Source organism: Typopeltis vanoorti, chromosome 24, assembly GCF_054136105.1.
Source record: "Typopeltis vanoorti isolate ZY-2024b chromosome 24, IOZ_Tvanoo_1.0, whole genome shotgun sequence".
In the NCBI taxonomy this organism is placed as follows: Eukaryota; Metazoa; Arthropoda; class Arachnida; order Uropygi; family Thelyphonidae; genus Typopeltis; species Typopeltis vanoorti.
The window spans coordinates 49,590,928-49,615,894 of NC_143572.1; the positions used below are offsets into that span (position 1 = coordinate 49,590,928).

Genomic DNA, 24,967 nt, shown 5'->3' on the forward strand with positions numbered 1-24,967 from the left:
CTAGAGACCGTAGATATGAGAGTCCTGAGAAAGATTAGAGGCATGAACAGATGGCATTAATGGCAATATCATATTAAAAATGAGGATATTAGGAAAGAACTAGACATTGTCAGCATCCAGGAATGCGTTAGCAGAGATAATCTCAGGTGCTATGGTCACTTGAACAGAATGGGCGAGGAAAGATTAGCAAAGCAAGTGTTCTCTGACAGGTTGGAAGGAAAATGACCCAGTGGAAGATCAAGATATAGGTGGATTGATATGGTACAAAGTGCCTTAGATGATAGAAATATAAGATCTGATAATATTGGAGTCTTGACAAGTAACAGACTGATTTGGAGGAAAATTGTAGATAGGAAGTTAATAATGATGTAAATTCTTCATGTAGTACTATCATATCCAGGACACCTCTTGAGGGTACATGTCAGGAATTTGATGCTGATGATATTTTTTGCTTAATGAAAGTTGCATTCATGATAAGTCTTTGTTTAAACAAAACTTCATTAAAAAACACCTGGTCTCATTAAATAAATTAAAAAAATAAATAATAAATAAATACACAACCTGTTGGTATCATTCAGAGAGCCAATCTCCATTCCATCTGATCAATATACTATTTATTCCCATCCTCAGCAGCTTGTACACCAACATATCATGTGATAATCTATCAAATGCTTTTGCAAAGTCCAAATATATCACTGTACATGATTCTCCCTTATCAAACACACTTGTTATTGCCTTTTTTGCAATTAAAAATTAAAAATGCAAGTAAATTGTAAAACAAGGCCTATTCTTTACCAATCCATATGATGATTTTCTTCCTATCCTATTCATTAGAATGAAACAAGAATTTGCATTTATGTTTTATAGAACTGGAAAAGGCATATGATACCTATCTTGAATTCATTTTCTGTGTCACTTAAACCAGAGATCTGTTGTCTCTAGTAATCCTTATTTCTTGTGTCTAATTCTAGAAATTTTTCTAGCTCTCCTAACCAGCCACCTTTCTTTTCTCTCATTTTTCTCGAGCAGTGTGACTCCTTTTTTCTTCTCATTTTTCTGCCAAAGCTAATCTTAGAATTTTTCCTCCATCCAATCTGAGTAAATGGTGAATCCACTTTTATATGCATTTTTTTATGTTGTTATTTTATGGGCAGTACATTTGTTTTCTTTTTTCTGGTTACATAACTAATCATTCGGATAATCTTCTTGAGTGCTAGGCAATATCAAGTAGAGTGATGTTGGCAAATATCAGAATGGAGAACTAGACAATGAGACTTATTTATGATTATGGTCCCAATGGAGACCCACATGAAGAAGGTTGGAGATCTAAACAGCAGAGTAGGAAATGATTAGCCAACATATAGAAATGTTTTGGAAAAATTTGGAGAAAAGTCAAGCTAATAATAATGATAGGTATAATGGTAAATGCCTGCTGGATTTACCATTATAAGAACTAAATGTTAATAAGAACTAAACCATGTTTCAGCATAAAAATGGGCACAAATTCACATGGACAGAAGATGCAAGAAATAAGAAAAGTTTCATTGATTATGTTATTGTTGATAGTAATGTTTTACCACTGGTTCAGGGCACAAACATACACAGAGGATTATAAATAGGAAGTGATCACTATTTAGTTTTGAGCAGGATAAAATTGAATTTCTTATTGAAAATAAGAGTTTGTAAAAAAGTTTTAAAATGAATCAAAGTAGCAGCTTTCAGACAAACATCAGTGAAGAAAAAATGAAAGATTTTGAAGATAAGAGCCAAACCTTGGTGGCAAACCCTAAAGAAAACATTAATTAATTTAGGCAAAGATGCATGTGATGAGTTTGTCTGTAAGGATAGAAAAATCAGAACTCCATGGTGGACTCGGGAAGTTAAAGAGGTAGTCATGGAAAAGAAGAAAGCATATCGAAAGTTCCTAGCAAGTAAGTCTGCTTTTGCTCTTAGAGAATAGATACAGAGGAAAATGTAAGAAAGTGAAGGACTGTGTAAAACTAGCTAAACAAGAGTTATTGGAAGACTTTGGAAAATAACTTATAAATAGCTTAGAAAATAACTATCAGGAAGGTTGCTAGGTGTTCTGGAGGCTATTGAAAAATAGGCTTAGAAATGGAGGTAAGAGTGCTGTAAAAGGAATCAGCAGTAATAAAGGTGAATAAAAGCAAAAGGTAATGATATTAAAGATGCCTCGAGTCATTACTTTGAAAGACTGCTAAATGAAACAAGCAGTGTCAGCATGGTGGTAGAAAACTCTCGATTTCAACACGAATGCAGTCAGGAACAGATATCCATACTTGAAGTAGAAAAACGAATTAAAAACCTGAAATGTTGAAAGGCAGCTGGAGTAGATGAAATTCAACCAGAAATGCACAAATATGGAGGTATAAAAGTTTTATAGTGGTTGAATTGCATACTTCAGAAGGTCTAGTCAAAGGGTCGAATTCCAGATAATTGAAGTAGAGCTTTCATAGTACCCATTTATAAAAAGGGAAATGAAACTGAATGTGAGAATTAGAGGGATTTCCCCTCTAATTCTCACAATTCCCCTCTAATCCTCATATACTTCACATCTACAGTGAAGTATATGAGGGAGGTCTGAAAAGTTCTCAGCCTAACAATGAAAAAACGAATTTATAATTTCAAAATTATTTTATTTTTCAACATAATCTCCCTTAAGACTAATACATTAATTCAAGCGATGCTCCACCGCATCCTGTCCCTGTAGTGGTTCTCAGTAAGATCTGTAAAATACTCCTCTACAGCTGCAATCACCTCTTGCTTCGAAGAAAAACGCTGATCAATGAGGAAGAGATAGAAGTCAGAGGGACACAAATCTGGGGAATGGCATGGATGTTCCAACAATTCATAGTGCAGATTCCTTAATTTTCCCATTGCCAAAACACCTTTGTGGACTGGTGCATTGTCCTGATGAAAGATGATTTTTTTATTGTTCTGCAAACTGGGTCTTTTCTCACAAATTTTTCATCTCGTGTGATTTAAAGATCAGAATAATATTCCCCGGGTTATTGTTTTTACCCTTTTCAAGATAATTAATAAACAAAATGCCTTTAGCATCCCAAAATACCGATGCCATGACCTTTCCTGCTGATGGAACCAACTTTTTCTTCTTTGGTGCTGACCAACTGGCTTCTGTCCACTGTTTTAACTGGTGTTTGGATTCTGGTGTGTAATGGTGAATTCAAGTCTCATCCATAGTAATAAATTGACACACAAAATCAGTTTTATTCTTGTTAAAATGTTCCATGTACTGTTCAGAGATTTTCATGTGAGTGCATTTTTGATTTGCTGTGAGCAAGCACGGCACCCATCTTGCACAAAGCTTTTTCATTTGCAATTCTTCATGCAAAATATATCCTATACGTTCTTTTGAAATGCCTATAGTCTCAGCAATTTCACCACTTTGACTCGCCAGTCATCCAATACCATATCGTGCACTTGATCAATGATTTCTAGTGTTGTTACGCTTTTTTGGATGTCCCTCACGGGGATCATCTTCAAGGCTGGTATACGGCCACGTTTAAACTCGGCAGCCCATTTCTTAATTGTTGAAAACGAAGGAAAAGAGTGCCCATAAACTTTTATGAACTTCGAATGAATTTCTTTTGGCGTTAAGCCTTCTTTTACAAAGAATTTTATAACCACATGATACTCAATTTTTTCCATTTCAAATGATACAGACGCTTTTGCTTCAGACAGCTGTATAAAACAAACTACTTGATAGAATGACTTGCAATTTCACATGGATGCTTATGACAGATGTACCAACTTAGAAAAAAAAATTCTTGCCAATGGTGTTGCCATCTATGGCAAGAACTTTTCAGACCACCCTCATATGTATCTTGTACTTAGAAGTTGGAATTGAAGGTATGAGAAGATAGTTGGCTGTAAATTCAAGTTTTAATTCAAGATGGGTCCATTCACTACAATCATTCAAAATCTATATGGATATTATGAAAGAAAGTGACATTAAACCTGATTTCATACTTGGAGATATTAGGCTTGGCTATGTACTCATTTTAAAATCCTAGATAAATCCACCACTATTCTTTATCATTCTTTGAAAAATTGCATAACAATAACAAAGTTCATAACAGTAACACAGCAAAAAGATAAATTATGAAATTAGCCATGATTTTTAGTGAGGTTGGAAAATCAGATATGGAAGTAGATTAGCAATGCAGTTATATTGGAAATCCAGTTGAATAAATATACATGAAATAAGAGTAAAATTAGCCAAATTACCAAACTTAAGTGCACAAAATGGCATTCCAATTTTAACCTATGTCCAGTTTTAATTTGTGAATCTGAAGGTTATGTTAGCAATGTTGAGCAAATAATTGCTTCATCCAGTAAAGCTGAACCACAGCGGCCTGAAGCACTTGGGTGTTTACTGCCTGCAGTGTAATAATTTGCAGTGCCACATTATAGACAAACAGAAAAATTCATTAAACAGGATATATATAAATCTCATCTCATCTTCCTTTTACCCTATTTTACCTTTGCAGTGTCGAGGGTTTATTAATCATCGGACCTCAAACCATTATATATAAATTTTTTAAAAAAATCAGAAACATCATATATAGGAGATCAAATGCTTCAGCTTTATCTCATTGATCCTCTGCAGATCCAGACAGTAACCAGTATACACAGGATTGAATGATTAAAAGAAAGCGTATATAGCATCATGTATTTTGAAGGAATGTGCAAGGGAGTTGACATATGCCTTGACATATTTCTTTAATACAAGTCTTACATTGGGTCAAGTTCCAAAGGAGTGGAAGGAAGGCAAGATTGTGCTATAGGCCAGTCTATGTGTTAGATGTTGTGGTTAAAGGTTTGGAGAGGCTGGTGGGAATTGGTATCCAGAAGTGGGTTGACAACAGTTGTATTATCTTTGATGAATAGCATGGGTTTGTTAAAGGAAGATCATGTTTTAGTCATCTGCTTACTTATTACAGTAAAGTGACAATAGTATTGGATTCAGGAGATGGATACACAGTAGTATATTTAAATTTTGCAAGGCTTTTGATAGATTACTACATGATCAGTTGATAGTGAAACTAGAGCAGATGGAGATGAATATTGGATTGGAGATTGGCTGTCTGATAGGTATCAACAAGTTGTGTATGCAGGAGCAATATCCCAGAAGAGGTGTGCCTCAAGTGTCAGTTATCTGCAAACAACTGAATATCATACAAAGTTGGGATGAACTATGAGGAGTAAAGGAGATGTTGTCTTACAAGAAGACTTGAATAGGCTAAGTGAATGAGCACAGGATGCCAATGGAGATGCCAGTTCATTATTATGAAATGTAAGGTTTTAAAGTTTTTAAAATTTGGAAAAAAAAAGATGGGATATATAATTACTCTTGGTGGGGATAGATTGTTGGAGGTGGAGGAAATAAGAGATCTTATTGTGATGGTGGATAAGGATCTACAATTTAGAGGACATATTGCCAAAATTTTGTGGACAACACTATGAATGGCAATGATGTGGAAGACACTGACTTGTAGAAGTAAGGAGATTCTGGTTCTATTGTATAAGGCCTTGATTAGCCCATATATGTACTACTGTGCACAGATTTGGTCATCTGGTTTTCAAAAGGATGAAGAGATATTGGAAATGGTCCAGGGGCAATTGACTAAGGTAGTTTCTGATCTCTGGAATGTTGAATATGAAGAAATGTTGAGAAGATGCAATTTACAGAGTCTAGTGGATAGTAGGGTGAGGGGTGATATCATAGAGACATACAAATTGATAAGGGGTTTTTCGTGAAATTGTGGGAGAACAAGAAGTCATCCATGGAAGCTATATGAGGAGGGTGTTAGCAAGAGAGTGAGAAGTAGATTTTTTGTGTGGAGAATTTTGAACAATTGGAATGCATTGCTTGAGACTGTGGTGTCTACAGAGAATTTGAATGATTTAAAGGACAGTATGATGAGCTGTGTATATGACAAAGGACTACATGACTTCACCGTATGGAGTCAAAGACTACATGAGTCTTTGACTCCATGGTGTCTTAATAATACTAATAATAATTACTTAAATTAAGGGGATATAAAATCCCACATAGTTTTAAAACCGAATAAGAAACTCAAAGATTGGAATCAGAGAGTTTCTTGCCGAATATAGTAAACTACAAAGTATCGGCGACACTAGCGTTAGCCAAAGCAAGTAATCCTAGTACGTAGTACAATACCAGGGCAACTCGTTGCAAAGGTGGGGGGAAGTTCAGATCGCTATTCTTAGGTATTTTCCATAATGTAAAAACACATTTCCTAGGAAATGTATGCTGTTATTACATTATGGAGGGAGGTCACTACCCAGACCGGTTTCAGCCTTTTTGAGGCTTCATCAGTGAGTAGCTAGACCTAATACCAAAGTGTATAGCGAAAAGAATTTATGTACTCTGCGAACAAGTTTACCATAAGAATAGCGATCTGAACTTCCCCCCACCTTTGCAATGAGTTGCCCTGGTATTGTACTACATACTAGGATCACTTGCTTTGGCTAACGCTAGGTTCGCCGATACTTTATAGTTTACTATATTCGGCAAGAAACTCTCTGATTCCAATCTTTGAGTTTCTTATTCGGTTTAAAAACTATGTGGGATTTTATATCCCCTTAATTTAAGTAATGTTTTCATTGCCGAAATGAAGCTTATTAGCTCTTTATACTTAAGTAACTAATAATAATAATATTATTATTAGAAGTCCATACAACTGGTCCATAGAGGGCAAAACAGGAAGCAGGTTTTGTATGTCAGATGCAAAAAAAAACATAAATAAAATACCAATAATAATAAATAAGTGCTTTTAGTATTACGAAGGGATTTTTTTTTTACATTTCTAAACAATATATAGTTTATAAGTTACAGTGAACTGAGCATGACTTTTTTTTTTTTTTTGTATAATTTGTGTAACAGTATTGGTCTTGTTTTTTGCTTGTGTAGCTTTTATTTAGCTTTACTCATTACATCCATTATGATGGCTGTCAAGCTCAGTTCACAAATAATAATGTGCCTATGTGCACAAGCTTAATTATTATTATTATTATTCAGGCCTCCATGGAGTCAAAAGACTCATCGTGGGAGGTCCTTCCTAAGAACATAAAGTCTGTCAAGATTCATCGAAGGGGAGGTCCCCCTTAAGAAACACAAAGTCTATCATACCACTCCTTAAACTCATTGACCGTTCTCGCTCTCACCACTCCATCAGGCAATGCATTCCACGGTTCAACCACCCTCCACGCAAAGAAACCGCTCCTTACCCTCTTGCTCACAGTTTCCTTTCATAACTTCCAGGGATGGCCTATTGTCATCACTCCTTCCCGCTGTTCAACCAAGCGAAAGAACTCCCCAGTGTCAACCCTGTAACCACCTCTCAACAGTTTAAAAGTCTCAATCATATCACCTCTCCTTCTTCTATCCACCAATCTCTGCAGTCCACATTCCCTCAGCCGATCCTCATAACTATCATTGTACAGTCCTGAAACCATCTTTGTTATCTGCCTTTGTACCCTTTCCACGGTTAATTTATTCCCTTCGAATCCTGGGGACCAAATCTGAGAACAATAGTTTAAGAGTGGTCTGATCAGAGACTTATACAATGGAATGATAACCCTTTTATCTCTGCAGGTCAGTGTCCTTCTCATAATTGCAGCAATCCTCTGTGTTACCTTCACCACCTTTGCAATATGTCCCCTAAATTTCAGGTTTCTATCAGTCATCAACCCCAGATCTCTTGTCTTCCCTACTTCCTCCAGTATAACTCCTCCCATAGAGAATGCAGCATTATATCGATGTTTCCCAAACCTCAACACCTTATATTTTGCTGTATTAAACTGACATCCCCATTCATTTGCCCATCTATGTAGCTTATTCAAATCCTCTTGCAGGGCTACCACATCTGCACTATTACTAATAATCCTTCCCAGCTTCGCATCATCTGCAAACAACTGAATATCCCCTTGCAGTCTACTGGCAATGTCATTGATATAAAGGGTAAACAATATATGTCCTAGTACTGAGCCTTGTGGGACCCCACTTATAACCCTCTGCCTCATTGAAACTGCTCCACCATACACAACTCTCTGATACCTATCAGACAGCCAATCCTGAATCCAGTTGACCAATCTGACATCCAGATCCATGTGCTGCAACTTAAATATCAGCTTATCATATGGCGCCTGTCAAATGCCTTCGCTAAGTCTAAGAAAATTGCAGTATATGCCTTTCCCTCATCTAATGTTCTTGTAACTTTATTATAAAAGGCTAGCATATTGCTAAAACAAGAGCACCCTTTCACAAATCCATGTTGACTCTCACAGATAACATTACCCTCATCTGCCCATTGCTGTATACGGTCCCTCACTACTTTCTCCACGATCTTAACAACTACTGATGACACACAGACTGGCCTATAATTAGACACTTCCAGTCTGTTACCACCCTTATACAATGGCACTATCTTACCTTCCTTCCATTCCCTGAGCACCTTTCCTGTACCTCTCCTCCTGTACCTCTAAACCTCGAAACAGCCCTATCCCTCTAGCATTAAAACTAGCTCCTCTAGTATGAAATACTCCAATAAAGTGTTCATTGAACAATTCCACTATGTGCTCTGCATCAGTCACTCTATTCCCATTTTTATCCCACAATATCATTCTTCCACAGTCATTTCTCCTCCTACTGGCCACATAGCTAAAAAATTCCTTAAGATTTTCTTTGGATCTTAGGGCTAATCTCCTCTCATATTCCAGTTTTGCTTTCCTTACCACACTAGTCACTCTTCTGGCCTGTGTCTTATATTCTTCATGCATCTTCTCTTCACCTGTCTCCTTATATCTCTTCCATAGCTCTTTTTCGCATGCAATTCCTGTTTAATATTGTTTGTCATCCACTTGACTCCATATTGTGTCCTCTTCTTCACTCGTGGTGTACAACTTACCATTGCTGCTAACAAATATTCTTTCACAATTTCCCACTCACTAATGATATCACTGCCTTCCAATTCCTCCCTCGATGAAACTTCCCAAAGTTGACGTCTAAGACTATTATAATCACCTGCTTTATAATTCCACATAAGTTCCCGTCTCTTTGATACTCCTGCATGTCTATTCATTTTCCAAGTCAAAACCATATGGTCACTCTCTCCAACTTGTGGGAGAGATGTCATCTCAGTTATTATTAACTCTTCTGATGCTATAACCAAATCCAAAACTTTTGAACCTCTTGTTCCCTCTGTTACATGTTGCCTAAGACATTTGTCCCTCATGAATTCTAGAAATTCCATTCCCCTATTGCAATATGCATCTTCCTCTCTCCAATTTATACTGCTGTAGTTAAAATCTCCCATAACAATCATTCTTCTTGCACTTGCCAAACTTAACTGTCTAAACATCTCCTTTTCCCCATCCTCTGTACTCCTTGGTCTGTAGCAACACCCCACTAAATATCCTGTCTTGCCTACCTATACCTCACACCATATGCTCTCAAAATCATTTGTCTCACTTCCTTCCAAAGCCTCCACTCTTAGAGGACATAGGTCATCACTTATCATAAGCAGTACCCCACCACCACGCTTTCCCCTCCTATCATGATGAAAAATTCTGTCCCCAGCGATTTCTATTCCTGTTATTATATCCTCTTCTGTCAACCACGTCTCAGTGATCTCAATAATTTTTGGCCAGGCTGATGCTATCTGCGCCACTCCTCTCCCTTATTCCGGATACTCCTGGCATTAGTATAAAGCATATAAATGCCATTGTTTCTATACCCAGCATTATCACCCTCTAGATTCCACTAGGCTCAGTGTTACCTGATGTCATCTCCCTTCTCCCAAGTATCCATTCCCACAAGAGGCCACCACTGCTATCATCCTCCCTGGGACACACTGACTCGTTCAGAACAGCAATCTCTCCAGATGCCTCCGTCTTTCCTCATTCAAATGTAAGCAGTCTCTCGCATACAATTTCTCTCTTTCCTCAAATGCACTCCAAGCATCCACATATACCAGTCCTCTCTTGTCACACATTCTCGCTATTATGCCATTTAATATCACCGCTCTTCTGCTCAGCTCATCATTATCATTCCTAGGCAACACGCATACTATTTTTCCTCTCTCTATCTTCTTCCGTACAGCCTCAAGCAAAAATCTCATATCTCTCGTTGCTCGACTTACATTACCACTCAAGTCATTTGTTCCTACCATCACAATCATCTCATCCACCCTTTCACCTCTCTTAATTGCCATAGCCACCCTTTCTATTGTTCCTCCTGGCAAACACCCCTCATGCATCCTATCTTGAACACCACGGATCATTGAGTCATCATACATTATAACTCTTACCATTCCTTCTCTCCTATTGTTTTCATTCCCTCCTCTTCTTTCATTCCCATAGGTCTCTCTCATTCCCTCTCCTCTACTGCTATTCTCTCTTCTAGCATTCCCATACCTCTCTCTCCTACTGTTTCCATTCTCTCCTCTTCTAGCACTCCCATACATCTCTTTCTCATTCCCTCTCTCCTACTGTTTCCATTTTCTCCACTTCTAGCACTTCCATATCTGTCTCTCATTCCATCTCTCCTACTGTTTCCATCCTCTCGTCTGCTAGCATTCCCATACCTCTCTCTCATTCCTTCTCTTCTACTGTTTCCATTCTCTCCTCTTCTAACGCTCCCAAAATTCTCTCTCTCCCCTACTCTGATTTGAATTGCATTTATCTCTTCCATTCTCCTAATCTTATCTTTCATACTTCTGCTCTCATTCACAAGGCATTCCACCTCCTCTTTCAGCTCATCTATCTCCCTCTGCAGGTCAGTCACTCTTAATCTAAATTCACTCTCCCAAACAAAATCATCTCCTAAACTTTCACAGTCACTCACACCTTCCACACTATCAGCTATTATTTTCTCATTTATATATATATTTTTTTCATTCTCTCCCATCACACTACTTGTCTTCCTACATTCGTTCCCCATTCCCGGAGCAACAAGGTCGGATATTAATATTTCGAATGCACTTATTTCTGCCCACTGCCTGCATTTTGCGCACCTATGCCCTCCGCTCTCTTTCACATGCCACAAAGTCCCTTATGATATTGCTTATAGTAGAGTTGTTAAATGGCAGAGGACTTGGCGATACGCCACTTGCAACTGAGCTGAATCCACCATCCAATCTCATTTCTTTGTGCCTGTGAAAATGCCTTGGTGACCATGGCAAAATATTGCTTTAATAATTTATTAGCTAAATAAATTTAGTTAGTAATTATTACTCTTGATGTGCGTTTTCTCCACTAAATGTCAATGTGGATGACTAGGGAAAGCAAACAGCAAATTTCAGGTATCAAAGAAGTGAAAAACATAGAGAGCAAGGGGATGGAGTTACTGTTATTAATATCTAACTTCCATTTTTTTAAAAAACATTCCATAGAAGTCCAGAATAATAACAACAACAACAACAACTATTATTATTTTCACCCATCCTTTTTAATATATACATAAATGACATTCACTACCTCCACATACAGAGCCAGATATATCAATATGCAGATGATACTGTACTACTAACAATCCACAAAGACATTAACATCACCCTCTCCAAGCACAACCAGACCTGAATGAATTAACGAGATATTTTCATAACAATTCAATCATAATAAACAATACCAAAACCCGAATGTTGGTTATTAAAAACCCCCGAGTCCTATATCCAATACCAATTACATTCCACAGTCACACATATCATTATATTATCAATTCCAACACTTGCTATTGTCCTGAAACTTGGGCCTTTATATTGACTGCTTTAAATGGACAAAACACATTATTGCAGCTAAATTGTTCCAAGTGAAGGACATGACACCAGTCAATACTAAGAAAGTTATTTACCATAGCATCTGTGAAACAATACTATGATACGGCATAAAAGTCTGTGTTAAAACAGCGAACAGTCACCTGTCCAAATTAAAATCGTTGCACAAAAGAATCATTTCCATGATGCTTTGGAAAGCCAGCACACACAAAACACTGACCATGATATTCATATTAAACAGCTACTTCAATAATGATTACCATAAACATATTGACATATACTGCATAACGAGGCCTACATCTCACTATGCTACCATGTGCTTTAACAATAGATTTTGTTTTCTTTTATCTGGTTTACACATGAAAGGCCACAAGACCTATAGCACACTAGTGCTGTATTTGGTCAAGAGGAATAGAAGAAAGGAAGAGTCTGTGCACATTTTGCTTGAACAGCTGAAGGTTGTAATCTTTGGGAAAGGCAAAGTGTGCGAGACTATTCCAAAGGACTGAGGACTGAAGCAGATGGAATAAAAGAGTAGGCAGTGAAATTGGTTCGGTAAGTTTTAAGATGGACTGTAAAAGGGTGTTGGATAGCAGTGGCTATTGTTTTAATGATTTTGGAGGAGAGTAGAGGAATAATAGTGGGCAATTCAGCAGGGCACTGTCCATGAAAGTATCTGTAGAAGAGCCATAAGGCAGAAACTGAATATCTATGAGAGAGGGATGATTAATACCAGGTTGCCCACTTTTGGATAGAAGCAATCTTAGAGAGGATTTTGGTGCATCCCAAATATGGGAGCAATATTCCATGACTGGGCAGATTTGGACTTTCTATAGAGTTAGCAGCTCTGAAATAGTTTCTTGTGCGAAAAAATACAGCAAGTTTTTTGGCGGCTGTAGAAGCTATATTTGAATAGTTGAAATATGGTTGTGTCAGGAAAGATCGAAGGTGCAAGTCAGTCCAAGGAGAGATATCTGATCATGGTTTGGATATCTCAATATAAATGAAGGCAGGGGGGGGGGTGAGCTCTTTCTTGCGAGAGATCACACAGAACTGAGTTTTGGTGGCATTGAAGTTTACAAGGTTGTCCTTGCCCCACTGGGATATAGCTAGGGGGATCTGAGTTCTGGTCCCTGGTCCTGGTAGATCTTAAGGATTCTAAAATACTTGAGCATTAATAGGTTTGTCGAATGAAAAGGAGGAATGGAGTGTACTGTTGTCAGAAAAACTATGGATAGGATTGGAAGTCTGTGAGAGCAGGTCATTTGTATACAAGAGGAAGAGAATGGCTGAAAGAACAGAATCCTGGGATACTCCTGCTTTGGTGGGGAAATTTGAGGAGAGTAAGCTCAATATCTTGCAGCAAGGAAAAATCCCAGAAAATTGGAATTAGGCAATTATCATCCCAATGAAATATTAACTTCAAAACTTAAATCATATGTAGAAGATAAACTTTGCAAAGAACAAAATAGCTTTTGAAAAGGGCGATCATGCATGACTCAGCTTTTACATTAAAAATCTCAATGGAAAAACATTATGAATACAACATAGAAACACACACAGCATTTGTAAACTACTAGAAAGCCTTTAACAGATTCTTAAGGTACCAACTGTGGACCACTCAAGAATCTAAACATTCCAAATCAACTACTTGTTGCAATAACTAACATGTATCAGAAATGGAAGGCAAATATAAAACTGGCATTTAAACTGGATCATGGAACTGGACAAAGAAAGGCTTAGAAAAAGTTCCTCAATTCAGCGACTAGGCTTGAACTTAAGTTCATCTTCAGGCAGCCTAGTACAGAGGATGTAAGCACCACTTCCACTGAGCTACACAAACCTTGCCACTGCTGTATTCACATTGATATTTTTTGATACTGATATTTTTCAATGTGCTGACCACCTCCTGTTTATCTACCTGAATTTTGACATGCCTCTCTGTCACATCACTAAAGGAAAATTTCCACCTGGTTGATACACCTTTGGAAAATGATCACTCAGCAACTCAACAATTTCTTTTCTCTCTGTCGCCTTCCTACCATCACCATTGTTTAAAGTCAACCTACCATAGTTGTTTTGCCTACTTGGCTAAATTCTCTCATAATTTGAATTAGTCTTTCATACCTTATTAATCAACCTTCTTGCTTGCACTTTGTACTGCCCTTGAATATGTTGATCACTTTTTTTCTTTATATTCCCTCAACAGTGTTTTCTTTTCTTTTCTTTTTTTCTCGCTCTTGATTTATATCTCTACTCATCTATTAAATCCCCACTTGACTTATTCTCCTAACCTTGAGTATGCAGTCTGAAACTGCTTCTCTCAAACAGATTCTGACATTATCTCAAGAAATAGCACTGATCCATGATACCTCCTAAGTCTATCATAATTACCAGATTTATAGTTCAACATAAACTCTTTCTTGATGGAGAATTCCATATGTTGAGCAACCTCCCAGAACAAGAATGTATGGTCACTCACCCCGTCGGAGGTTATGGATATATCTTCTGATGCTACCCTGGTGTCCAAAAGCTAAGGACTAACTACATTTTTACCTGTATATGAAAATATTTTCATGACTAGCCAAATGTGGATATAAATTTATTGCCAGCATACTAATAAATTATATTATACAAAAATCGTGTTATAAATTTCATACAAGTTAAATTGCAATATGTTTCTGGCAAAAGTTACATATTTCCTAAGAATGTAGTTAAGGGATTAATGTACAGCCCTTAAAGAAAACTATGCGGAGAGACATTTCATTGGAATATGTCCACCCTGAACTGCAATACAGCCTCAAAATGTTGTACCATGCTTAGCTCCAAGTGATTCAGGAGTTCTAGAGGTAAACTGTCTCACTCCTCCTTCAGATCAAGGATAAGACCTTATTGGTTTTATGGAGAGGGAATTTCAAACAACAATGCATCTCCCTGTTGTATCGCAAACACTTTCTGTCAAGTTCAGATCTCAGGAATGTGCTGGCAACTCAATTCAATTAATATCCTCGGTCTCCAGAAGTATCTACACTGCTTGTGTACAATGTGGTGTGGCATAGTCACGCTTGAAAATGAATTCTTCGTCTACAGCATCACAGAACAATGAAACATGACTTTGAAAAAGTTCATTGCAATATTCTTCACCAGTCATAGTCCCTTTTTTGAGCACTTGTAGCTTGTTACGTCCATTAAGCATAATTCCTCCCCACACCATGATCCCAGCACCGCAGTATCTAACCCTTTCAAGAACATGCTCATGATGGTAATCCTGTGGCCTCCTTTCTTTTGAGAGGGTTGCAACTGATTATACCAGGGAGATATGAAGCAAGATGGTTTCCCATTGCCTTCCTTGCCATAAGTATTTATGACTATAGCCATGTGTGTTCATGGGGCCAGCTTGTCTGTTCTGGGGGACAAAAAACCCGATTTCTGGGTGGAAAAAACCCTACTTCTGTATGAGACCAGCTGACTCACCTTTAGTCAAAAGAGACCAGAGAAAGGTTCCTCACGTCATAAACAGGAATTGAACCCAGGTCTTTCTGATCAAAGGGCTTCGTCTATGCTGACTGAGCTATGGAGGCTCTGTAAAGAGTACATTAGCATATTAGTGTCTTGTCCAATTTTTATGGATACAACAGTACTGACAGCATGATGTACAATGAGCTGTGGATAAAGGGATGCAGAGTACAGGTCTTCAGGCATATAGGCCTACTTATGACTTGACAAACTGTGGTCAAGATATCGATGTACCTGTGCTTGAATGGATCCAACTTGCAAGCTGAACCTACCATGGTGCATTGATTACATCTAGCTTACAATTATGAAAACATCTAACTATTCAAATATAGTCCATCAGACATATATAAGCCGTTTCGTTCATCAAATTCACTTCATACATCTATAAACTGTACACTATTCCTCCTGCACAATAACTGAGCCAATGAGTTATTCCACCATAACTCATTGGCTCAATTGCAATTCTGTCCTATCATACTGAGGCAGCAGACTCATAATGTTTACTTCTTTACTCTTCATTTTCATTTCTTTCAACAACTCTTTCATGTCCTCTCTTGTTGCTTATTTCTCCCCCTTTCAAATCATTTGCTCTTTCTCTCACTAACATCCTTGACCTTCACACCTGGGAAACATGCTTTCATCTCTTTCTCATTTAATGTACCTCTTATCATCAAATCTCCATACGTTATCTTGTTTCCAGTTTTTTGCACTTTAATGCTTTCCTCTTTAACTTTTTCTTTCATTCTCCCACCTTTGACAAAGGGATGCTCCTATATAATAAGCTTTCTTTTAATTTTAATTTTAACATGAACCTCCTCTTTTAATAAGTTTAAAAGAGGAGGTTCATGAACAAACTTTCAGAAATAGCATACTGTATTTACAGATTTTGCTATGATTATCATATTTTTAAAACAACTTGTCAAAATGATATTCTATTCGGTTTATTGTAAAGTAAACAAAACAGCAGTTCTTTTAATTTCATTATAAACATATCCTAGCAAAGTATTTTAGCATAACCATGCCTCATGATGGACAAGTTATTAATGCAAAAGAAAATTTAATTCACAGGTCCCAAAAAAATTCAGTATAGTGTACTTAAGTCCTTATCATTGGAACTTAAAGCACTTATAAAAATTTTCTGTAGTGATATCGAAAACAAAGTTTATGAGCTAATAAAAATATTTTTGTTTCAGTTGTGTCACTGATAAGTGTACGTTGCATGCCATGAATAAACTGCTCTCTCCTAGCTGTCATGTCATGCTGCACTGTCTCAATAATTAGTCAGTAATTAACTATCTCAATAATTAATGATAGGTCTGAGAATGAAGGAAGACATGCTCGAGAGGAGTGCAAGGAAGATATATCTAAATGGAAAGAACAGTTAGCAAAATTCTTTCATGTGTTTTTTTGTTAAAATTGATTCACCTGATCATTGGTGAATATAATGTGAAATTTGCATTTGACTGAAGAAAGGAAAATCACATAATTTTGTTTATCTGAGAGCTGCCAAAGAGAAGAGAGACAGTTCTCCAAAACAAAGTATTCTTGATGTCTATTATTGAATAATTACAGCTTGAACAAAGAGTCATCACTGTACTTAAAATTTTGTAAAAGGGACTCTTATGTAACAATACTGATACAGATATTTATTAATGAAGCCAAGGAGGTGTAAGTTTTTAAGTTGGCTTAGAATTCTGTTCTAAGCCAGCATTGCAGAGCTCTGTACTTAGGCTTACATTTTACATCAGTGCTACAAGAAATAAGGTAAAACTCATTGTTTTCTGATGCAAAATTTGGTAGTCTTTTGCTATTTACATTTTACATCAGTGCTACAAGAAATAAGGTAAAACCCATTGTTTCCTGATGCAAAATTGGGTAGAGTAGTTGTTAATGAAGGTGATATAGAGATTCTACAAGGCTGGCAACCAGTTTCATATGGCAAAAGTGTAATCTTTTGCACTTATAGGTAAAAATATTATGAGTTGTGTAATCTTTTTATCCTTACAAGTTGATGGAACTGGACTGTAGGAAACTGATGAGACTAGGGATTTGGTAATGATGGTTAGAATTGAGTTGAATTTCATGGGGCGTATTGCAAATATGGCCAAAATAGTTAATCAGATTATCTTGTTGAAAAACACACTGACAAGCAGAGATCAGATGGTTAAGATCCCTCTTTATAATGCGTTGATATGTCCACATTTGAACTACTGTGTAGAGATCTACTTGCGTGAATTCCTTATGGATGATGAAGTGGTGGAGTAGATCCAGAAACGAGTGACCGAGATAATGACAGGTTTATGAATGTCCCCTGTGAGGACAAATTTATGTAAAAGACAGATGATGTGGTTAGAAGCATAAGTTACTAAAGGTGCTTTATAGAATTGATGCTGAAGATATTATTCAATAATACATGATAGGAAGGAAGAGAAAAAGGATCAGTACTGGAAATTGTGTATAGTTAACAATGACACTAGATATTTTTGTAAGGACTCATGTTGGTGTTTAGTGGAGAAAACACGTGTCAACAAGCTAATAATTAACCAAATTTATATACCTAATTAGATTACTAAGACAGTATTTCATCTTATTCACCAATTCATCTTGGGCACAAAGAAATGAACTAAGCATGTGCATGCCAGCCAGAAAGCAAACATAGGCTTTTTTGTAAAAGGCAGGTTCTACAGTCCTAACTGGTGCCCTCTATGGGTGTGGTGATAGAATCTTGCTGAAGATCTCAAAATGATGGCCTCCCAGATTTTTAGTAGTGTGATGGAGCCAAATTTATTTAAGTTTGGAGAATGTTGTAGCACTCTGTGATTTAAATCTATATGTGTAAAATTTGGTTATCTGTATCCATTGGCATGTTCTACCATCCTGGAACAGTTGTAGTGCAGATGATGAATAAAACATATAGAACACACGCAAAAAAAAAAAAATCCATTTTCATCTCCTGCATCCAGGGCACCTCAAAAAAAATTACATGCATTGTTAAAAGGTATAATATGCAGATCTCTTTCAGGCCTTATCAGAAATTAGTTATCCTTATCTGTTCACAAATAAAAGGATCCTCTCTATCATCTGAACCAATTGGGATATACTATCCCTTGCTCTTGGACACATGGAATAGACAAACCCATAGAAAAGTCCATCCTGGGCATTGTAGCCATTTTGTGGTGACAAACCATGCATGGATATAGATCAATGAATAAAAACCTTCCTCTTATACTGAAACAGATTTAAATTATTAATATTATTATTAACTTCTGAACTCTATGGAGTCAGAGACTCATCATGAAATGTTGAAAGTTTACCATTTTACCACCTTACCCCAGTCCTGAAGATACTTTCAGGTGCAAACTTTGTTTGCACACACTTGGATAAAGGATTATCTAAATTTATTATAGTCTGACCAAGTGAAAAATAAACTTTCAACATCTTTCTCTAAATCCAGAGTAATTTAATAAAAAGGTGGCACACCGTTTGGCAGCTCCTATAGGAGGAGATGACCTTGCTAATGCTTCTGCCTTGGTATCTCCACTTGGGCCTGGCTCCCACTGAAGAGGCCTCAATAAAGGTCGAAACTAGTCTGGGTAGTAACCCCTCCCTTAATGCATAGCATTATACATATCTGCAAGGAGATGTGTTTTGCATTATGGGAGATACTGAGATAGGAGTGTTGGTAGCTTACTCCACCTCTGCAAGGATTCGCCCGGTGTTGTACCACCTTACCCCAGTCCTGTAGCCCTGGATGTAGGAGATGAAAATGGTTTTTTTTTTTTTTTTTGCGTGTGTTCTATATGTTTTATTCATCATCTGCACTACAGCTGTTCCAGGATGGTAGAACATGCCAATGGATACAGATAACCAAATTTTACACATATAGATTTAAATCACAGAGTGCTACAACATTCTCCAAACTTAAATAAATTTGGCTCCATCACACTACTTATCACACTCAGTCCTTATCACAGTCCTGAAGATACTTTCAGGTGCAAACTTTGTTTGCACACACTTGGATAAAGGATTAAACTGAATTTATTATACTCATCGTGGGAGGTACACACTATTGGACACAATGCTCATCCAACCATGCTTTAAACTGATTCAATGTGTCTACACCCACAACACTCATGCAATGCATTCCACTCACCAACCACTCTCCATGCAAAGACCCTACTCCGCTGCACACACACCTTTCTTATACAGTTTCCAGCAATGGCCTCTTGTTCTATCCATCCCCTCTCCCATTCTATGAAAAATCTCTTCCATGTCGACCTGATAACAACCCCACTAACTTATATGTCTCAATCACATCTCCCCCTTTCTCCTATTCACGAGGCTCTGCAACTCACATTCTCTTAATCTGTCCTTGTATTTCACATTCCAAAGACCACTAATCACCTTTGTGAATCTTCTCTGGCTCCTTTCCAACATATCCTCATCACTGTGAAAATCCGGCAACCAAATCTGTGCACAATAATCCACATGAGGCCAGATCAAGGCCTTATGATTCCATTGCACGTCAGAGTCCTCTGCATCATTGCCATTATCTGATGTGACGTCTTCACAACTTGTGCAATGTGGCCCCTGAATTTCAGATCCTTGTCCACCATCACTCCTAGATCTCTCATCTCCTCTACTTCCATTAAAGTTCCCCCATATTGCTTACCAAATCTCAAAACCTTGCACTTTTCAATATTGAACTGACAGTTTGTTGGAAGTTTTTTCACTTAGTTATACTATAAATTAAAGATACCAAGAAATTATATGCTTGGTTTAATCCTTTATCCAAGTTTGTGCCTGAAGTATTTTCAGGACTGGGGCAACTCATATAAGGAAGCTAAGACTTCACATCACTTGCCTTAGTATCCCATAATGCAAATCACATCTCCTTGCGGACATGTATAATGCTATTCATTATGGGAAGGGTCACTATCCAGACCAGTTTCAAGCTTTGTATAGGTGAAGTGGGCTCTAAAAATAAGACGATCCCGAAAGATCGCCCAACTCAGCGTTGTTCCACTCAGTAACAGGCTCACGCCGTCACCGAGAAGAACTTCTCAGCATTGGCTGTACCTAGTGGCAGGGTCACCCCACCACCAAGCAGAGCCATAATCTCAGTGGTGGCCCCACCCAGAGCCAGATCCAAACCGGTTTCGACCTTTATTAAGGTCTCGTCAGTGGGAGTCAGACCCAAAGGTGTTACCAAGGTTGAAGTAATGCAGAAGTCATATTTTCATATACGAGTTGCCAAAAGGTGTCATACCTTATTATTAGTTTACTCTGGATTAGAGAAAGGTTGTTGGAAGTTTTTTTTTACTTGGTTATACTATAAATTAAAGATACCAAGAAATTATATACTTAGTTTAATCCTTTATCCAAGTGTAAGCAAACAAAGTTTGTGCCTGAAGTATTTTCAGGATGGGGGCCAACTCATATAAGGAAGCTAAGCTTCACATCACTTGCCTTAGTATCCCATAATGCAAAGCACTGAAGAGACCTTAATAAAGGTTGATAAATTGACTCTGCATAGGTCTCTCCAGTTTTGCATCATCTGCAGACAGCTGCATATCACTAGTTAAACCCATCCCTCCACTATCGTTAACATATAAATTGAACAATAATGGCCCCAAAACTGACCCCTGCGGTACAACACTAGTGACCTTCCTCTTTCGGGATACCACACCCCATATATACAACTTTCTGATACCCAATCAGAGAGATAATTTCTAGAATCTTCCACAGCACTACAACATTTTACAAACTTAAACCAATTTGGTACATTACAGTGTCAAAAATGGGGATGACAGTATCATTTTGAGACCTTCAGCAGGAATCCATGACCACACCATAGAGGATGCCAGTTAGGACTGTAGAAACCAGCCTTTTACACTCAATCTGGTGTACCTGCACACAACTGCTTAGTATATGTCTTTATGCCAATGAGGTTGCATTTGTCATCATCTTCCTTATACCCTCTTTTACCTTGCGGTGTCGAGGGTCCATTGATCATTGGACCTCACTCCGTTTACAGGATAAGGTGGTCAGCCTTATGCCCCGGTGTATCCTACGGCCTGTAGTGTTGAGTTGTCAAGGCCAGTTTGCCTGCTTTGCGGGATGAAAAATCCCAGAATAAACTGGGGAAAAAACCCTGCTGTCCATGCCCAAGACTGGCTAACTTGGCTATTATTATTATTATTATTACGGGTATCTCCATGGAGTCAGTAGACTCATCGCGGGAGACCCAAGCTAGCAAAACAATATCTGTCATATCTCTTCTTGAATTCATTTACAGATGAAGAGCTCACAACAAAGTCAGGCAATGAATTCCACTCATTCACCACCCTCCAGGCAAAAAACCTTGTTCTGACACCTTTGTTAACCACACTCTTCTTTAATTTCCAGAGATGACCTCTTGTTCTTCCATCACTATCACACAGCTGAAACATTTCCCCTGCATCAATCCTATAAAAACCTTTTAGTAATTTGAATGTTTCTATCATATCCCCTCTTCTTCGCCTATCAACCAATCTCTGCAATCCACAAGCTCTCAATCTATCAATGTAGGGAGCATTTTTTATATCACTCACCAACTTGGTCACTCTTCTCTGAACCCTCTCCACAGCCTCCTCATCTCCAAGGAATCCAGGTGACCAGACCTGAGCACAGTAATCCAAATGTGGAAGTATCAATGCTTTATAAAGGGGAATAATAACCTCTTTATCTCTGGATGTCAGTGTGTTCCTCAACAACCAAGTAATCCTATGGCTGAGGAAGATCCTTCAGCTCCTCATGTCACCGACGGGAATCGAACCTAGGACACTCCTTCACCAGGCATATGGTTGCGAAGTGCATAGCCACTAGGCTAACCTTGCAGACGGTTGCATTTGTGACTGAGCTAAAATATTGGCTTAATAATCTAATTACATAAATAAATTTAATTAGTTAATTTTAGCTTTAGATATTTGTTTTCGCCACTAAACATGAGTGGTAATGAGTTTGTAATGAGTGGTAATCAACATCCATGTATTCATACCAAATCGTTTGGATTGAATTTAATGTTTTAACATACTGCTGGTCATAATAATTGTGATATTTATATAAGCTGACTGTGGAGCCTTCACTAATCACCAGTGAACCTCTGGGACTTGTTCTGTAATAGCCATGCCCTTTTGGTTGGAAAACTTGGGTTTCAATCACATACAAGATGCAAAGAATCTTTATAAGGCCTTCTCAGCCTTGTCTCATTCTCATGCAGATGGCAGAGTTTTTCTCTCAAAAGGTCTAGGTTTTTTAATCATACAAAACAAATTCTTAGCAGAACACACACACACACATACACACAGCTAACAAACATGATACACTGTCCTTGACCTTAGTTACTTCAACTGTAATTAAATTGGTTACATTCCAATTCGTATCTCTGATCATTTTCAGCAACCATCGATAGGTGGGTTAATTGATGTTACTTCCATCACATGCTCTAAAATAAACATACTGCAAGAACTGTTAAGATGAAATTTTTTTTTTAAATGTTCATCTTAACACTTGACACTTCAAATGTTCATCTTAACACATGTATCACTCTTTTATTATCAATTTTATTATCAATATTATCAATTTATAATATTGTATTATCTATACAAGATAATACAATATTATCTTGTATTGTGCTATATCTATGCATCTGTACCATGTGTTAACATTAATAAATTCAAATTCAAGCTTCAGCCACTTTTCTCCCTCTAGTTCCATATACTGTCTCCTCTTTCCAATTCATATTCTCATAATTAAACTCTCCCTTTAGCCTTTTATGCACTAAACAAATTGTTTAAACACCTTACAGTTGTTATGATCAATTTCCAGACCTATAATAACATGCCACGAGATCCTGTGCTTCCTCTTTTTCATTTCTCAAATCTTGCAATGCTGAAATATCCAAGACACAAGATTGTCCATAATCAGTGTATTAAGTTTTGATCTCCTTGCTATATTTCAGTGAAGTGAGGACAGCCTTGTCAACTTCAATTATTACAATACAGTCCTGTCTAATTTCACACAAGAAAGATCACACTTCATTTCCTATGATACTACCTCAGGTCTCTTTTCTTGGTCTGATTTATACCTCTATCCTTTTTTTTTTTGGAATAAGCACATCACATCAATAACATTTTCACTCCTGAAAAACTATATTATCCTTTTCTATTTAAGGCTGATACCTTTCATCTGTACAACTTCTAACACTATTAATTTCACTCTGCTCTCTCTGCCTTAGCATGTTGTTCTCTTGTTTGGTGTGATGCTATCCAGAAGAGGGAATTCTGGTGATCCTCAAAAAAGAAACCAGCTTTCCCAAACTGTGATGTGATCACATAGCTACATCAAAGAGTGCCATACAGGTCCTTTAGTTTAACCTCCATGCAAACATTGTGTGTGGCTTGTATCTACCATGTTTGTAAACAATTTGATATCATATGGTCAAATTAGGATGATAATGTAAGTTATAATGGGTTTTGCCTTATTCATGATATTTACATCTTCTGCAGATACCACCAAATTCAGCACCCTTTAATTCGTGTTGCTTCCATCACATGATTCTGTAGGAACTTTTAGAACATTTTTTAAAATGTTGATCTTAACAGATGAAATAATAACTATGTACCCAAAAGTTATACAAAATCTAATGCATAAAATGTGTATAATCTATATAAAGTATATTATTATCAGTTGAGGAACACCCATAGTGTAACAATTATAAGCATATTGTATCATAAATAAGGAATGGTTGTACTGAGGAATCTAGTAATATTACATAACTGTTATACAGCTCTAGCATGAGATGTAAGTTGCATTGGTCTTTATTTTTTCAAATTCAATTTTAGGAAATTATCTCGTAATGCTCGTTTGAGCATATCTCAATTTTTGAAATGGATAATACAAGGATTATGGCACTCTGTTGTGAACTTCTTTGGATTTTTACTTTTGTGGAGCAGTGATATCCCGCTTCTGGCAAATGGTATGGTAAGTACTTAACATTTAACATGTAATTTATGAAGGAAAAAGGTGTCATCCATAAGTGAAATATAGTGAAATATAAGTAAAATAGTTGTCCATATAACAAAGTAAAGTTGTTATATGGACAAAATTAAAATAAGCAATTGGTTTATTAAAAAACATTGGAACACATTCTAGGAACAAGACAAGGCAGCAGTGAAGTCACTCAAAATGAATAAGAAATTAGTCATTACAAAAGCCAACCAAGGTAACATGATAGATTTGTAAAATAGAAAAGATTATCTGCAAAAAATAAACTTACTGGTATCTGATATCAGTACATACACAGCTCTCAACTACAATCTCATAAAAAGAATCAGAAACAAAATCAAGCAGTTACTTCTTGGTCTTCTAAGGTTGCAAAAAAATTAATACCATAATATTTAAGAACATCAAGAATCTATGGGCTCCCCACAATCCACAAGAATAACATATCACTGAGACTGGTAGTGATAAGAATGACAGTCTCACATATTACTAACCAAAAAATTAGTAGCTGCAGCACTAAAGGAGGTGTTAGGTCTTTCCCTCTTCTACATTAAAATCAGTCAACA

At 37.2% G+C, this 24,967-nt stretch overlaps 1 protein-coding gene across 5 annotated transcripts in view; it reads left to right on the top strand.

The window, feature by feature from the left end:
* LOC150093183 (phospholipid-transporting ATPase IF-like) overlaps positions 1–24,967 on the top strand; it is a 799,705-nt gene that overhangs the window by 582,249 nt on the left and 192,489 nt on the right. For all 5 annotated transcript variants that reach the window (XM_090413774.1, XM_090413776.1, XM_090413778.1 and 2 more), the window contains one exon: positions 24,242–24,380. In XM_090413774.1, the coding sequence (XP_090269900.1) occupies positions 24,242–24,380 (139 nt within the window). The remainder of the gene's footprint in view (positions 1–24,241; positions 24,381–24,967) is intronic.